At 25.0% G+C, this 19,639-nt stretch overlaps 1 protein-coding gene across 4 annotated transcripts in view; it reads right to left on the minus strand.

The window, feature by feature from the left end:
• LOC118443878 (uncharacterized) overlaps positions 1-19,639 on the minus strand; it is a 158,665-nt gene that overhangs the window by 12,901 nt on the left and 126,125 nt on the right. For 3 of the 4 annotated variants that reach the window (XM_035871487.2, XM_035871490.2, XM_035871485.2), the window contains exons 3-4: positions 12,871-12,973; positions 11,459-11,481 (exon numbers count right to left, since the gene is read on the minus strand). In XM_035871487.2, coding sequence (XP_035727380.1) covers positions 11,459-11,481; positions 12,871-12,973 — 126 coding nt within the window. The remainder of the gene's footprint in view (positions 1-11,458; positions 11,482-12,870; positions 12,974-19,639) is intronic. The other variant, XM_035871486.2, reaches the window with a different exon arrangement.

Raw genomic sequence — 19,639 nt, forward strand, 5'->3', positions numbered from 1 at the left:
AAGAAGTGGGGATGTTGTTCGAAGTACACGAAGAAAGAGGATGGAAATGAGAAGGTTGTGTAAGAGAGAGAGGGAGAGAGAGAGAGTGGAATTGTTGGAGAGGGAAAGAGAAGGGCGAGTAGGGAAAAAGAAGAGACTGCGTCCTGGAATTCATAGATCAGAAGTGCCGCCTTATGGTAAAGTAGACGCAAGAATATGCCGTGGTAAAAGGGGGGAAAAAAAAGGACGATTGAAATTATAGAATCTTCTGGGAGTACTTCGCTTCTCTTTGCTTTTACCTCATTTTTTTTTCAATCCACTTATATATATATATATATATATATATATATATGTATGTATGTATATATGTGTTTGTATTGTATCCAGACAAAGCTTTTTAGTAAGTTTACATGTTTTGAAAATTGACGTCTCATGATATCGACAACATAACTTCGATTTTATTCGTTCAATTATTAGAAAATATTTCATAATTAGTGCAGCGCTGATTGTAACTAGTGAAGCACTAATGTATTTATAATAGCTGATGTATGCATATTTTATATAGATGAAAATCTTTGAGAATTGAAATATTTGAAGAATTGGTGTCTTTCGTTGTGTCTCGATGACGTCACCTTAATTTGTTTCGTTCAAACGTTCGAAAGTATTTTGTATAATTAGTATAATTTAATTTCACTATTAAATACAGTCGCATTTCATTTGTAAATAGCACTAATGTTATAAGTTTATACGTATTTTATATGGATGATATTTTATAGATTCGCTACGTTTTATGAATTTATGTTTCGTATAATTTTGATAACGTCATTTTAATTCGATTCATCAGAGTATTCGAAAATCTTTACTTATTAGTCTAACATTAAATAGCACTAATGTAGCTATTATGTATGTATTTGATATGATTGAAATTGTTGTGACTTTAAATATTTTAAAAATTTGAGTCTTACATTGTTTCGTTGTAACGTTGTCTTCAGTTAGATTCGTTGGAGAATTCGAAAATATTTTATAATTAGCATTAATGTAAGGTTGTTCGGAAAGTAATTTCGTTTTTCTTTTTTGTAAAAATGAAAGACAATTTTCGTATAATGAACAAATATTTTATTAAATTATATATTGGCCATTCTGGTCCAATACTTTTTGCCATCTTTCTGGTAGTAGCATGATTCCACGCTCATAAAATTTTTGGTCTTTGCTGGCAAAAAACTGATCGACGTGGTTTTTGATCTCCTCATTTGAAGTGAAGGTTTTACCATCTTAAAAATTTTGCAATGACCGGAACAAATAATAACCCGAAGGTGCCAGATCTGGAGAATATGATGGGTGTGGCATTGTATCCCATTCAAGCTGTAAAAGCTTTTGGCGAGAGACCAAACTTGTATTAGGTCTCGCATTATCTTGTTGGAACACAACAACTTTTCTGTTGATTAATTCTGGCCTTTTCTGTTGAAGTGCATCATTCAATTTGTCCAGCTGATGACAGTAGACTTCCGAATTAATTATTGTGCTATCCGGTAAAATCTCAAAAAAAAAGATTCCTTTAAAATCCCACCAAACAGATAGCATCACCTTTTTTTATGGATATTGGCTTTGGAAATGCTTTGAGCCGGTTTATCTTTTTTGCTCCATGATCTCTTGCGTTTGACATTGTTATATACAACCCATTTTTCATTCCCAGTAATGATGGGCTTTAAAAATGGATCATTTTCGTGACGTTTGAGAAGCGAATCATAGACGTTAACGCAACGACATAAATTTCTCTCCGTGAGAACATGGGGAACCCATATATCGAGCTTCAAGGTTAAACCCAGGCCTTTCGAGTGGTCATAAACAGTTGAGTTTGATAAATTTAACCTCTCACCGATCTCACGTGTTGTTATTTGCCAGTTTGCATCAACTAATGCCTTTATCGTGTCTTTATTAGCTTCAACCGGCCTTCCAGAACGTGATGCATCTTCGACATCAAAATTACCGGATCGAAATTTTGCAAACCAGTTCTGGCACTGGCGTACTGTCAACACATCTTCCCCATACACATCGGTTAATTTCTTTCTGGGTTGAACAGCATTTTTACCTTTTCTATAGTAAAAAAGTAAAATATGACGAAATATGACGCTGCTTATTGCTCTCCATATTTAAAAGGGTACCAACCAAGAACTACTGCGTAGAATCAATTGGACCTTTTCACACACAAGCCTTGCTATATCAGTTCTCAAAACATATAATGATTATGCGGCTTAAGTGTGAAGTTGGGTGCAAAAAATTACAATTAAATCTTCTGTCGAGAAAAAACGAAATTACTTTCCGAACAACTCCAATAATTACTATGTAATGTATCGTATCTTAATGGAGCTTTCGAGTTTTCAAATATTTAAAAAATTTTCGCCTAATCGTATCGATAACGTTTTCACGATTTGATCCTTTGATATAAATCTCTAAATTGCACTGATATAATATTAAATTGTATTGATGCAACTAATAAGTACGTATTTTAGTGTATATCAATGAAATTTATGAGATTTATCATGTTTTATGAATTTATCTCTTCAATAATTTTGATAAAGTCACCTTAGTTCGATTCATCGAAGTATTTAAAAATATTTTGTAATTAATATAGCATTAAATAGCACTAATGTAATAATAATAATAATATATATATATATATATATATATATATATATATATATTGTATATTGATCAATTGAGATTTTGAACATTTCGAAAATTGTCGCCTAATAGCATCGATAACGTTTCCTCGATTTGATTCTTTAAAACACTCAATAATATAACTATGATTAGCGTATCTTCAAATTGTACTGATGTAATATTAAACGAAATTAACACAAACAGTGAATATATATTTTACTGTATATGCATGAGATACTCGCCACGTTTTGATAATTGATTCTTATGATTAATATTGTTTTGATAGGGTCACATTATTGTTAGTTTTATTTGTTATAGAATAATATTTCATAATTATTCCAATGCCAATGTAACGCTTTTCGCAATATCTGGAAAATCGATATCGACATTTATCTATTTTTATGAATTAAAAATCTACTAATTATGTCGTACGAATATCGGAATAAGCGCGATATTGTAGCCACAAATAGGCTGAGTAAATAAAAAAAGACAATTACGTAGGACAGCAGTAATGAAAAAACAGTAAGATGAAAGGATGCGAGAGAACAAGGTTGCAGAGTTTATACGATCCGATTAATACGCGCTAATTACGCGTGAAAATTCCATTCGGGCGGCTCGATTTGCCGTGCACATCATTTATACCAAGAACCTGAGAAAGCTTTAATCGCGTAATTTATCGCGAGCAAGTCTCGCGCGCCTTCTTTACACTCCCTCCTCCTCTTCCCCACCCTCGTTCACTCCCGACCCGCCAATCACCCTATGTCCTTCTCTTCACTCTCCTTACTTCCTCTTTCACCCAAGCATCGATATATTCCAAACTTCGAACAATTTTTTCAATTTGTCTCGATCGTTAATCTCACACAATAAAAATCATTTTTATAAACTATTACTATTATAAGTGTCATCGAAAAGCATCCCAATAGTCAAGCAGTAATAGTCAAGATCATGATATGATCTTGGATATATTATAATAAAAATGTTTCATTCTGTCTGAAGGTTTCGCACGAATCATAACATTTTCTAATCATATTTATATGTAATTTGTTTGCCTATGTATATATATATATATATATATATATATATATATATATATAAAATGTTATATTATATATTATAATTAATTAATAAATATATTTTATAATTTAAATATATACATTAACTAATTATTTATACATTATATTATGTTATAATTAAATTTTTATTTTTAAATATTTTTTTTTTTTTAAATTTAAAAAATATTCTTTATTTCAATAATCTTCTTACTTTTTAAATTCCACTTAATATTTAATTAAACATAAAATTCTAAAATAATTAAATATCTTAAAATTTTAATTTTAAATAAATATTAATTATTTATCAATTATAATTTATAAGGTAACTACCCAATCACATTCCTAATTATAATAAGAATACTTATAAAAAATTTATTTATATAGTATAATATATGACATATCTAAAATTATTTATTTATTATGATAATAATTTTTTTTACTTTATTTAAATTCATAACTAATATTCGATTATGTAATATAATATATGACATATTTTAAATTATTTATTTATTAGGAGAGTAATTACTTTGTTTAAATACTTATATTTTATTATATCATTATATTTAAATTAAATATATATATATATATATATTTAATAATTTCATAAAATATCAAAAAATCGATAAATTTTTCCTTTTAGTAATTTTTTTTATTAAAAATAAGCTAAAAACATATATTTTTTCATAAAAAATTAATAAATTTTTCTTTTAATAATCTTTTTATTAAATAAAAAATGTATACAATATATATATGTATATATATATATGTATTTTTTTTTATTAACAAATTGGCCGAATTTAATATAAGAAAAGTTTATAATTTTGCTGCAATTTTTTTTCAATTGAAAAAATTGCTGTTAAAATTTTTAATTGATCCCTTCGAAATTTTCGAGAATGATACACATTTGATATTATCTTTTTTGTCTTTGACTATTTTATATTAAATATTAACAAAATAATTAAAATCATTTCATTGAAATTTTATAGAACACTTTTGTAACACACAAAGATTTTGTTTGTTTGTTTGTAATTACAAGTGTATTGTTTAATTAATTTGAAATGTGATACGTATTTTGGCATTAACATGTAATCGTTAAAATGTTATTAATTATAATTGATAAAAGCAAAAGGAATACTATCAGTTATATCAATTATATCTTTTTTTTGTATCTTTCAGAAATATTCAGTAATTAGAATTTTCTCTAATTCGTGTCTAATAAACAGTACTAATGTCTTTTTAATGAATATCTGATTTTTTCATTGAATTTGAATTACTCATTGATCAATCTAATATTATACAATTATATTATATAATATTATTATATTTACGTAAACAGTATACATTTTATATAATATAAAACAGTTCAAAAGTCCCTAGGTGAATTAGAAGTATCTAGCTGATTTTAAAAATCAATTATTCTTTTTTAAGATCTTTTAGGCTAAATTTTTTGTGGAGATAAAGTAAAATTATAAGCCAAACTATAAATCTAAATTGTCTTGAAAAAAGTTTTTGATTATTAAAATCACTTAAGAAGTCTTGATTCATTTTGGGACTTTTTATTTCCATATTACTTATTATATATATTATGATAATATTATTTATAGTAATAATTATAATAACGATAATAATAAGGATAATATAAGTAACGATTTTAATATTAATAATAATAACAATAATAATAACGAAAATAGTTATTATGATAATAATAATGATAATAATAAGAACAATAATAATAAACGATAATAATAATAAAGATAATAATAATAAGGATTATAATAAGAATGAAAATAATAATAACGATAATAATAACAAATATAATAATAATAACGATAATAATGATGATAATGTTAATAACAATAATAATAATAAAAATAATCATGACGATAGTAATAACGATAATAATATTAACTATAATAATAATATTAATAATAATAATTAGGATAATAATAATAATAATAATAATAATAATAATAATAATAATAATAATAATAATAATAATAATAATAACGATCATGACGACAAAGTCATGAGTTAAGATACTGAAAATGTCTTATTGACTAATCAAATATCATATAATTATTACATTATTGATTTAGATATAAATTATTGAAACTTCTGATATCACGTATAGGTTAATCAAACATTACATATGTACAATTATATTAAACTATATTAAATTATAGCAACAATATATATAGATAAAAAATATTAACAATTTTGAAACAATTTATTGTAGAATCCCAATAATAATAACACAAGATTTATATATAATATTTAAATATACTTTTTGTATATTATAGTATATAATCACAAATGATAATTGATTATAAAATTTATATTTAGCTTGTTATTTCATTGTACTTTACGTATTGGTATACCGAAGGCATTTGAAAGGTCGCCCACCATTTATTGTAGAGAGATTAATTAGGAAAAAATCATAGTGTTTTGAAATACCATGGTTCTTCTAATACATAAAAAAAAATATTATAGGCATATTTTGATGAACAGTATTTGATTACAATGTGTTAATGATACTATTACATTATTTAATATTATTCTAAGAAATGAAATATTTCGTATATAATAAAAAAATGTATTTTAAATGATAACGAAAGAATGACACTATTGTTGGATCTCATTTTCGGCTATTTTAAAAATAGGATATAGTAATGAAATAATTGAAGAGAAAAAATTCGACTAATATTTCCAGGAAGATACCTGAGAGTCGAAAAAGGTATTGGTTCGTTTGATACAACGTTCACCTTAACCACGATTACGCCATAATTCCCACTTTCGATATCGTAGGTGAAGTAATCCGATCGGTTTCTTTTCCAGGACGTCGGTTCACGTCATACCATGAACGACAACGAAGGCGACAAGCCGAAGGCTACGACCACGCGAGAGTGATTTACCGGTCTAGATCGTTCGAATATTAATTAAACGACGTGTTATATATCGCACGAGTAAAGCCGACGCGTTAAAATTGTAACACACTTACGCCTTCTTGTCATAGGTTTTAAAAGAAAATTCTGATATGTGAACACGAAGCTCAAATCAGAAAACAAAATTGTCTCTTCGTTCTCTTCACGATCTAAATATGTCATACGCACTGAAATCATCTTAGATCCTATTTCATGAATCCGTGTGTCGTTATTGCGTGACGATATGTCAATAAAACCGAATGGAATACATTTTTGATAATTATTTAAACATCTACGAATGAGAAAGATTTACTTTTTCAACTTTGTTTATGTTTTATTTCTTTGTTAATTATCTTGTCTTTTTTTTTTACATTCGAGATATCTATCTTACACGGTTAATTGTAAAGCAACATTTTAGTTTATTTTTAATATATCGTTTGCAATAATATCCGATATGTAATTATATCAAATATAATAAGAAAATAATACGTGGAATAAGTATATATATATATATATATATATATATATATATATATAAATTTATTTATATTATTTTAATTATATAATTTTTTATTTTTATTATTTAATTTCAAATTAAAACGTTATGAAAAAAGTAGAGCAGAATTCTACTTTTAATTGGAAAATTTATAAGTACTCTAATAATACGCTACCTTTATTAAAACTTTATTAATAAAATACATCGAGATATTTTTGTATGACAGTCAAGAAGAGAATTTATTTATTTATTATTACTGAAAATTGAAACGTTATGAAGAAATTATAGGAAAATTTGAATTTACGTTCGTTTAATTTTCACATGACGAGTTTAGATTCGGATGTCAAATATTTTCAAACGGAATGTCTGATTTTTCATTGTGTGTATTTTCAAATTGATGTATAGTATCACTTTATAATATATATATTTTTAACATAATATATATATATATTTTTAATTAATATAAAATAAAATTTTTAATTGTATTTTATATTTTAATAAATATAATATTTTGCTATCGTATAACGCCTTAGAAATTTTCGCATTATAGGAAGATTATATATATATACTTTCTATAAAAAAAAAAAAAAAAAAAAAAAAATATTTAAAGCTTTGATGTACGCTATACGTATACAGACATATTTTAAAATGATTATTGTCTATTTTTTTTAATTATACTATGCATAATGAACGATAAAACGAGGAATTCTCACTAGAAAATATCATATTTATTAAATATGATATTAATAGATTCATAAATAAATACCATTTAATAATAAATTCTTTACTTATAACGATATTTATATAAAATGAAACAATTTAATATTATAGAAAAATCGTCGATGTGAAAGAAACTTAATAAAGAGAGAGAGAGAAAGAAAGAAAGGGAAAAAGAGAGAGAAAAAGAGAGTAAGAAACAGAGAGAGAGAGAGAGAGAGGGAGAGGGAGCGAAATCGTGCATCAACGAAGAGTCGAAGGTGGTATCTACAGGGTGGTTCGGTAAAACGAGTGTCGGATAATTAATTCGGATGACCCCTGTACCCCTTCTATGCCCGAGCACGACGGTGGCTGAGACACGGTTCTCTTCATCTCTTTCTAATACGCAAACAAACAAACAAACACACACACACACACACACATGTACATGTATAAATACATATACAACTTGATCTTTTTTTCTCTTCGATCCTTCTTCGTTCTCTTCGTCCGTTGCCTTTTTCTCCCTTTTTTCTTCTCTTCATCCTTCTCTTCCTTTTCTACAACAGCTTCCTCTTATTCGAGATACGCTGATCGTATCGTGCCGCGGGTGATTTTAAATCAGAAAGTTAATTAGACGCGTTTCATTGTCCTTTATGTCGTACGTCCTTTCGTTCGTTCATTCGTTCGTACTAAGAGAGTAGAGAATTAAGTAGAGTTAGTTATAGTAGATATGTAAAACGGCGGTCCTTATGTACTGATACAAAATAAATCATTGTGTGTGATATGATCCACAGAGAAAGAGGGAGAGAGAGAGAGAGAGAGAGAGAGAGAGTACTGCTTTCATTATGCGAACTAATTAAACTCCGATCGACCCTGATACTTAATGTCGTCTTCACAGTCTCATTTTCACCGGTGAGAAAAACATTTCTTTGATCTCCCTTTTTGCACATTTTTTTTTTTACTCTTAACTTTTCATTCTATCTAACTTTCTCTCCTTCACTTATTCTAGGTGTCTTCAAAACTCTCTCTCTCTCTCTCTCTCTCTTTTTTTTCTATTATTATTTTTTTATGTTTTTATTTATTTATTTAGTTTTCTTTTTTTTCTTTCGTTGGAATCTCTTTTAGATAACGTTTCTTAGACGATCGACGTACGGTATCGTATAATATAATCGAATGTAATAGAAATTACATGTAAAGAGTCATCGATCGAAATAATGCTACTTGAGATTTTTGATATTATATGTTTTCTATTCGATTAAAATTTTAACTCGCATTAAAATAATATAAATAAAAATATAAAAAGAATATAAATAAAATTCGAAATTGTATTTAATTTATAATTTCAATAGAATAGAAAACGATATAGATAATATTGGAAATTGTATTATAGCTTGTTTAAAATATACGTTATTACAATGTTCAATATTTTAATAAAATTGTGTAAAAAATGAAACAAGGTATGGGTTGACCAATCATTAGTTTAAATTGTATCTTCTTAAAACAGATAGGTAATAATTAAATTTGTAAATGAAAATAATAATAATATTAATAATAAATGATTATTTCGTAGAACAAAATTAATGTGTATTATAAAATTTATGTTTATTATTAATAAAAAGATATATTTAACTAAAAAAAAAATATTTAAGTAGTGAATTTTTTTTTTTGAATATTAAAAAAATGTTACTAATGTTTATATATATTTTATAAAGAATAAAATGACAAAAATATCCAATATACAATAATTATTAAATAACGTATATAAATATATTAGAATTAATTGTTTAAGTCTCACAAGTTGTAATATAATTATTGATTTTACTTTATTTAGTATTTCTATGAAATTTTTATGAATCTGTTGCATTTTTTTTTACGTATTTTATTGTATATATTTTTTTTCCATGTTAGAATAAACAAAAATAATTCTTTTTTTTATATTTTTCGTCAATATCAGATAATATTTATTAATATAGGTAATAATGAAATAATAGAAGGTAATGTTTGAATTAAATATAAAATAATATTAGATAATAATTTAATATGGATTAAAATTTTTTATATAGTCAAAATGACGATTATTCATTACTATTGTGTACTAAGTAAATTGATAAAAAAATTACATCGATCATATATTATATTATTGTACTGACTGTTTTATAAATATATTTGTACACGAAGTAAGATGCAATCTACAAAATTTTTATTCTATATCTATTTGAAATGTTAAATTTACAAAGTAATTAACGTTACAAAATAAACAATAGACAGAAATTGATATATATATCTACATTATTTTCTAAAATTTCTTATAAAATAAATATTTAAACAAACATTGTACATGATGTTATTATTACAGACATAACTTTTTATAAGACATATTAACATCATAATTCATTGAATTTAATTTCATAATTCATTTATATCATATATTTACTATTAAATATCGTTTATACTTGGTAATAAAAAAAAAAGAATAGAAAAAAAGAATAATAAAAAGCATATGCAATCGGTAATGCATCTTGCAATTTTCTTCTATGAACCTGAACATACGTATTCTCATAAAACGGGATAACTAATGTAACACTTCATTAAAAATATTTCTTCAATTTTATACATTTTTATTCTATACATGCCGTCCCCGATTTATTTTATATATTTACTATTAAATAACAAATAAAATAAACCTTTTTTTTATATTTAACAATAAGAAAAATAAAATGACATACAATTTCGACGACCAGTATGCATTTGGCAACTACACGATATTACGAATGTGTTTCAATATGGGTATTTCGAATGCTTTAAAAATAAAATATAATGTAGATATAAAATCGTTAAAGGTATTTCAAATCCCTTCATATTTCACTTTTGTCGTTTTTGATTGGATGATAAAAAAGAAAAGAAAAAAGATCTGTAATGTAACGCGATACAACGAGATGTGGAAAGCTTCATTTCATGAAAGAAATTTACTGGTTCCAAATAATTATCAACGAGGTTCGTATAATATATATTATATATTTATAAAGGTTGATATAAGGGAGAAAAGATTAATATGTATATAGGGTGAAAGATAAGGATTTTGCAGAAGCTAGAAACTTGGTAAGGGCTTTCGGATAATTGGGAGTCGTTCTTCAGATTATATTGTTGCTAACTCATCACTTTTATACTCCCTTTATAACCTATGTAATTGATAGGGTTTGTCTTTTGCGATGATAAACTCGATTCCTTTTTAATCCCCCATAATGTTTAATCATTAATGTGATTCAAACGATTGTTAGTTAAACGTAAAACGTGAATACAAAATTTTCTTATATTTTGTTAATTCAAATGAATTTGTAAATAGTAGATCATATACAGATTATAAATTAAGAGGGTAGATGAATGTTTTCTTCGATAGGAGTAATAAACACATGTACATATATATATATATATATATATATATATATATATATATATATGTATAGAAGATGATGTTATAAGAGAGAAGTAGATGTATGGAGATGTATATTTCGCAATTTTTTTATCGAAATTATATTCTCACAATACCGTGTTATATATAAGAGTTTTAAATATATATATTTTTAAAAGCATTATGCTTTGTGAAAAAACTTAAATAGAATTCAATTAACGTTTCGATAAATATCACTCACCTCTGCCATTTGTGCTTTTTATTCTGAAACAAACAAAAAAGAAAAAAAATAAATTAAGATGAAATCCACACGTTTTTAAGCTAGGCATCTATCTATCCATATATATATATATATATATATGGATATATATATATATATATATATGGATATATATATATATATATATATATATATACATACACATATATCGATCGAGATAATGAAGCGTTTCCTTCAAAAATGGCATATCACGCTGACGTCGATAGTTTTTATGTACATATCTTTGTAGGACGAAAAAGAAAAAGAAAAGATTTTTAAGAGAATGATTGATAAAAGATAGGAGTGAAAACATACGATTATAGTCGACAATTACACTAAATAACTTTTTAATATCCAACCAAAATTTTTTTTTAGCCTTTTGAATAGTTTTCGATTCATTCTTTCATTGAACGAAATTCGAATGAGTTTTCTCTCTCTCTCTCTCTCTCTCTCTCTTTCTCTCATGCTCTCTCTCTTTCTATTTTTTTTTTTCGTTTTTCTGTTCGCCATTCACTTGACGGATTGTTACTTGGCTCGATCTAATTAACGGTAGACACGTTTATATTCCATCTTCCTTTACTTCGAATCAATCCTTCTCTTTCTCACTCGAAGAAAGAACAAGAGCATAAGGGAAAGAGAAAGAGAGAAAGAGAGAGATACTTAATCGAGGAACGATCGTCTCCTTTGATTTCCAACGGATTCAAGAGATAGGTAGGTGGTAATTTAAGGGAATCAGTCTCAACTTACACCGACTACTTACTCGTTGCGAGAATAAAACCGCGATCGTACTCGTGAATCCGTCGAATCGTCGATCCGTATCGCGTAGCTCTCCTCCATTGCACTTCCTCCTTACTATGCGGTTTTTGAGACGATCGTATGAGAAATTGGATCGCAAGACACTACATCTAGATTTCGAATCGAACGGCTAAGAACCACGTACATTTTTATCGAACCGAATGATCTTTCTGTTAAAACTATTTACTCTCTCTCTCTCTCTCTCTCTCTCTCTCTCTCTCTCTGTGTGTGTGTGTGTGTGTATATTTGTGTGTGTATATTTATTATGTTCTACAATTTCCGTTGGATATTATTTTTCTCTCGAGTGTTTCATTGGATCGAAGAAAATGCTAAGTCACGATAACGAATGCGATCTTCTCTTTCTCTCTCTCTCTTTTTTTTTGGAATTAAAGAGTAAATTCGTATCTTATGTGTTCGTTACTTTCTTATTTTCCTAGTTTTTTTTTTTTTTTTTTTTTTTTTTTTTTTTTTATTGGAATTAAAGAGTAAATTTGTATCGTACGTGTTCATTAGCTTTTTCTTTTTTTAATACATTCTTTTTAATCGTTAGAATATAGATATGATTTATAATAGGTAATAGAAATATTTTGAATACTCACCTGCGACAATGTAAAAGCGTTACCATAACGACCGCGCCAATGCCTGCTGATACTAAGGATACTATCACTAATGTTAAAACCCATCCTAGTTCTCCGGTAGCTTCTGTAAAATAATAAATAATTATGAATGATATTAAAAATATTATAAATCGTTAGAAATCAATTATTGAATTATTGATCAAAACTTTTTTCTTTTAATTTTATATTTGACAATAAATATGATTACTTGTTGTTACATTTATTTTATTTATTTATTTATTTCATTTTATTTCATTTTATTTCATTTTATTTCATTTTATTTCATTTTATTTCATTTTATTATATTTATTTTTTTTATTTATTTAATATTATTTTCTATGTCTTCGAAGTCTAAAGTAATAGAAAATCAGTAAAGTGTGTGTGACTTTTAAAATGTAAAGATCAACATTTTAGGCCTGTTCGAATAATAGTAATATTAATAATAATATTACTATTAATAAAATTTCTATTCTTCTATTAATATTAAGTAAACCTCAATTTTAATCTCGCATAACACGGATTTACATAACACGACGACAAAAATTGTATTAGTGTTCTTCTAAACTGATTATGAGTATAAATAAATCGAATCAATCGAACATAGTCGAATGTATGGTAACAATAATTTTTTAATCATTTTTATTTTTATATGCGATATTTTTTATAGCTTTCAAATTATAATGATGCCTTACAATAATAATAATAATAATAATAATAATAATAATAATAATAATAATACTATAGATAATAATAATTTAATATAAGATATAAGATAATAATAATTTAATACAATAATATCGCAAATAAAAGAATGACATTTTCATGATATTATAATGATACTCTAATAATAATAGCATATTAAAATGCATATGATAATTAATAGCATATAAAAAAACTATAATAATAATAATAATAATAATAATAATAATAATAATAATAATAATAATAATAATAACAACAATAATAATAATAACAATAATAATAATAATAATAATAATAATAATAATAATAATCATCATCATCATAATAATAATAATAATAATAATAATAATAATAATAATAATCATCATCATCATCATAATAATAATAATAATAATAATAATAATAATAATAATAATAATAATAATAATAAAATACTATTATATATATAATAATATATCAATAATAATATATTATAATACCATCATAATAATATTATATTATAATACTATTATAATATGTATGATAATATAAAATAATAATATAATAACGATACAACGATCATCAAGAAGAATAATATTGATTATAAACAATAATGATTATTATTATTACACTAATAAAGTAATTATCAGTATAAATTTGATTGAATCACATAATAGTATAAAATAGAATTGAAATCGAAAAGAAATATTTCCCCAATAAAATTTGCCGTTCAATGTGATAAAATTTTCTTTCAATCTGATAAGAAACAAGACGATCGAAAATCAATCGAAATTTTGCATCTTTTACTCTCTCTCTCTCTCTCTCTCTCTCTCTCTCACTCTCTCTCTATTTCTCTCTTTCTTTTTCTCGTGCGTAATCTCGCAAGATCTCTAAAGATCTCTCGACCTTAATCGTATAATCTTTCAGTACGAAATCACCCTCAATGAAGCTGGGACTATCGAACAAACGCGGCATTAAGACATATTCTCAGGGATGATCTCAAATAAATCGAGGTACGAGGCACTAACGCATTACGTTCGCGCCTGCACGAAGTGCCGGCCGTAATTGGCTCGTGGCCCATACTCACAGAGTCCTGTATTCTCACAGCAGGGATTCCGCAGGTTTATTACACATCCTTCGATATTATTTCTGCGATACACCTACCAAAAGCTCTCTCTCTTTCTTTCTCTCTCTCTCTCTCTCTCTCTCTCTCTCTCTCTCTCTCTCTATCTCTATCTCTCTTTGTCTCTCTTTTTCTTTCTTTCTTTCTCTCTCTCTTTATCTCTATCTCTCTTTGTCTCTCTTTCTCTTTCTTTCTTTCTCTCTCTCTTTTTATCTCTATCTCTCTTTGTCTCTCTTTCTCTTCCTTTCTTTCTCTCTCTCTCTCTCTCTCTCTCTCTCTCTTTCTCTCTCTTTCTATCTCTCCCTTTCATTCTATATCTTTTTCTCTTTTTATTTCTTTTTCTCTCTTTTTCTCTCTCTCTTTTTCGTCCTCTTTTTCTTCCTCTTTCTCTGTTTCCTTTTTCTTATTTTTTTTTCCTTCGTTCTTCGAAAGAGAATCATTTGATTTTAAACGGTTTACACGATTCTTCGACTGGTTTAGGTATTTAACGAGATCTCGGAGATTATCATCCGCGTCGACGTAATTAAGAGAATCCGAATAAGTTTATACTGCTTGGCAAAACGAAAAGAAAAGGAAAGAAAGAGAGGAAGAAAAAATGAACGAAGCAAGCTTCAGGATTATTTATAGGATTTATATGATTTTTGAGCAGAAAAAAAGAAAACTCTTACTTCATCCCTTTTCTTTTTTCTTTTTTCTTTTTTTCTTTTTTTGAAATGCCATCTTTTCTTTTTTGCTAAATTTTGTATTATTTTTATATGATTAAATTTTTCTTTAATCGAAAAGAATGTACTTCGAAAATTATATTGAAAATATTTTCAATTACATTGAAATAATGATATATTGTGGAGAAATAGGCATTGACGTAGATATATGGAAAAAATAAAAAAAAAAAAAATATAAAGAAATATATATATGTTTTCTTAAAGTATGTAATAGTAAAGTTTTCTTGCACTTCGTAGTCGGAGTTTTGTAATTTTGTTTCTATACAAAATGGCGGACTTCTATATATATATATATTTTTTTTTCTTCTGCCACTTTTCGTGAGCCTTTTCGTTTTTGTTTACGAAAGCAATTTAAAAATAAAAATCGATCGAACCTGCAATGAAGCTTTAAATTGAATGCGAAATTTAATTGAACTTCTATTTATTAATTAATTTTTACGTATTGATTGCGTAGTTTTTTTTTTTTTATTAAAGTAAAATAATGAAAAAAGTATACAGTCCCAATACGATGTACATAATAGTACTGATATTAGATCAAAAAGTTTCTAATCATTTGATCTAGTAATTTTTCAAAGATTTCCGATTACAATTAAATTTTTATTGGATCTTCTTGAAATTATACATTTACAGTGAATGTAAGAAAATAAAAAAGAAATTAATTTTTTGACCAAAAAATGTCTTTTGTGTATTTTGATATTCCACTATTTTTTAAAATTTTATGTAAAATTTTAATTATATATATATATATATATATATATATATATATATATATATGATATATATATATATATATATATATATATATTTCATATATATATATATATATATATGAAATATAAGTCATTATATAAGCTATTTAAAATTTATTGGAATTTTATTTAAAATGTTAATTAAGTATTCTCCCAGACTATGAAATGTATATACTTTCCGAGAAAATAAAAAAAAAAAAAAAAATAAAAATAAAAATAAGAAAAAAAAAAAAGAAAAATCATTTGAGTGGTCATCACCATTATTATTTTTCAAGCAAGATGACAGAAACAGCTTTCATTTTTCAAGATTTTCCTTTTGCTTTTTCTTCGCGTGCCTCGCGAATGACTTCTTTTACTTTAGTATACATATACATAAATACATATATACATATATACATATATAAATATACATTGAGGCCAGTTCTAATGAGTCTAAGATTGTAATAGAGAAATCGAGGGATTCTTGAAACGTTCCTAGATGGCATCCTAAAGGAACTCATTTTTCCTTGTTCCTGCTAATTAAGTGGTAGACGGAGATGCCAAGTCGTATCGAATCGCGGGTTTTGCAGCTTCAAATAAGATATGTCGAGGGACGTTTTATCCGCTCTTTTAGAAATCTAATGAGTTCGTTCTTGAGTTTCGAACTGGAATAGATTCCTTTGGTGCGATATATCAAAGAACGTTTTTCTAGCACTTACCGGTTGATCTCACCAAGGACGATGCTTTCAATAACAAAGTTTGAATATTATTAAAGTAAATAAATATATATCGAACGAGTATAAATAACTTTTGAATTTTAATCGATTCTGATCGTCTATATATAAGGTAGTATATTAATTATGTACATTTATGAATTATTATATTGATTGGAAGGCAAATGTTTTCCCATATGAATTAAATTAAACAAGTTAATTAATAATTAAACAAGTTACATTATTTTAATTGATACGCGTATATTCTCAGATCTTTGTATTCAATTCGTGGTTATCTCGAAGATCTAGACACACGGTATAGCGCATATTTTTTTTTTTATGAGTTATTATAATCTATTTAAATTATAATCTAGTAAACTATAGTGAAAAAAAAAATATATATATATATGTTTGTTATTATTAGAATAAATTAAAATAATATCGAAATTATTTCTATGTACATAGAAAAATACATTGTATATTGAAAAAATACGTTTGTATATATCAAAATATTGTACATTTGTTTCACTTTTAATTGAACTTTTACGTATTAATTAATTTTTACTTGTCGATTGCATAATATTATTTTTAAATAAAGTAAAATAATAAAAAAAAAAAACTATACAGTATCTGTAAGGTGTACATAATAGTGCATACATTATTATAGCATACATTATAGCATATATTATTTAATTATGCGTAAATTTTCTTTTCTTTTATAAATTTTAATCTCATTTTAACCTTTTTACAATCTCCATGACATATAACACACGAATTTTGGGTATTATACTTTTGTATATCAGATTTTATTATTTTAATGAAAAAATAATTAATAATTTCAGATTGGAAATAATAATATCACACTCAGTATATCTCTCGTAGATAGAGTAATTATGAGTGAGATAAATATAGAGGAAAGATTGCTTATGTTCATTCGACGCATGTTTGCCATGTAATATTGTATAATAGTCGGTGCACCGCTAGACAAATTGTTAGTCGCCATACATGTGTTATTATTACAGAAAAAAGAGATAAAAATAAGAATATTAATTTATGATTCAGTTTATTTCAATATGCATTAATTATATGTGCCAGTAGTAGTAGATTATTAATTCGTATTTTTAATTTTATTTTTATATTGATTTTTTAGAATTTAATTATCAAGTTGAAGCATGTTTGCTTCATTATATTCTTAATATTTAAACTTTTATTTTTAATAATGAACGAGGAGGTGCGCTCAACTTTTCAAAGCATTTAAAAAATATCATCGACAAGTTTTACGGATTAATTGTTACATATTTGTTCTACAAGTATGTGAGACTTTTTATATGCTTCTATTCATTTTTATTAATTAATGATAAGTATATCGTAAAACAAATGATCATGATCAATGGTTATTTAATATATGGTAAGTATTTTATAAAATAAATAATTAGTATAAATAATTAAATGTTAGTATTACATCTTTTATATTACATACTGATAATTTATTGTAAATATTTAATATTTATTTAAAATACTGACAAATTGTTATATTATATATATATATATATATAATATAACATATATAATATATATATATATAATATATATATATATAATTAAATATAACAATTACATTTTTATTATAATTATAACAAATATATTTTAATTAAAATAGTGATAGTTTTTTTTTTTATTAATCAATGTAATACTGACAATTTATTCATTAATATATTTACAAAATATTGATTAAAAATGTTTAAAAATACTGATATAATAAATAATAATCTTTTTTTATAATACAATATTTACTGAAGAACGATAAATGGAAGTAAATGATTAAATAATATATCGATTAGTATTCATGCAATAATTTGATCTAATTGATTCTAAAAAAGAATCATTTAAGAAATTTTCTGCTATATATCTATGATTCCATTAATAAAATATATTAAGTAGATAAATGTTTATGACATGTTGATAATATTTTAAGAGAAGACAATAAAATGATTTGTTCGATGAAACAAATACAAAACAAATAAATTATTACAATAAAATCTCATATAACAAGGATTCATATAATACGGATTCATTTTAAAACGATGTAAAAGTGTGTTCAAAAAAATTGTGTTTGTACGATACGATAAAAATAGAATTCTTATAACACGTTACATAAATGGATCCATTTAACTTGACTACTTTAAATATCTCCGTTATTTTTGATCATATAAAAATATGTCTTAGGACAATGTTATATTATTCGAAAGAAATAATAAAATAATATGGATAATTAATAACTTATGTGACTCATATACAACATAGTTTCATGTAACATAAAACATATGTTTCGTTGATAAATGTAAGATTACATTGTTTTTTTCGAAACATAAAAATTAACGTTAATAAAAAAATAGAATTTCTTTTTCAATTACAAAAAAAATTGTTGATTAAAAGTGAATTCAATGATATATTGATAAACGAAAGTGAACATGTAAGATATAAAGAATATTATTATAGAATGATAAAAATTTTTAATTGAATACAATTCAAATTTCCTTGTAAATTACTTCATAAATACTAAAACACCTATCAAGATTGAAATTTATAAAAAAAAAAGCAATGAATTTTGGTTTCTTTTTGTTTGTTATATCAAAGTAAATAATAAGTGTACGATTCGTTATTTAAATGTCATTGGAATTAATTAATATTAACAATTAATTAATAATGATAACAAAAATAAGTATATATCTATGATCTAAAAAAAAAGAACATGAAAAAAATTATTATACAACGGATAAGATT

The sequence above is a fragment of the Vespa mandarinia genome, chromosome 21 (genome assembly GCF_050613455.1).
Source record: "Vespa mandarinia isolate Hongniang chromosome 21, ASM5061345v1, whole genome shotgun sequence".
Lineage (NCBI taxonomy): Eukaryota > Metazoa > Arthropoda > Insecta > Hymenoptera > Vespidae > Vespa > Vespa mandarinia.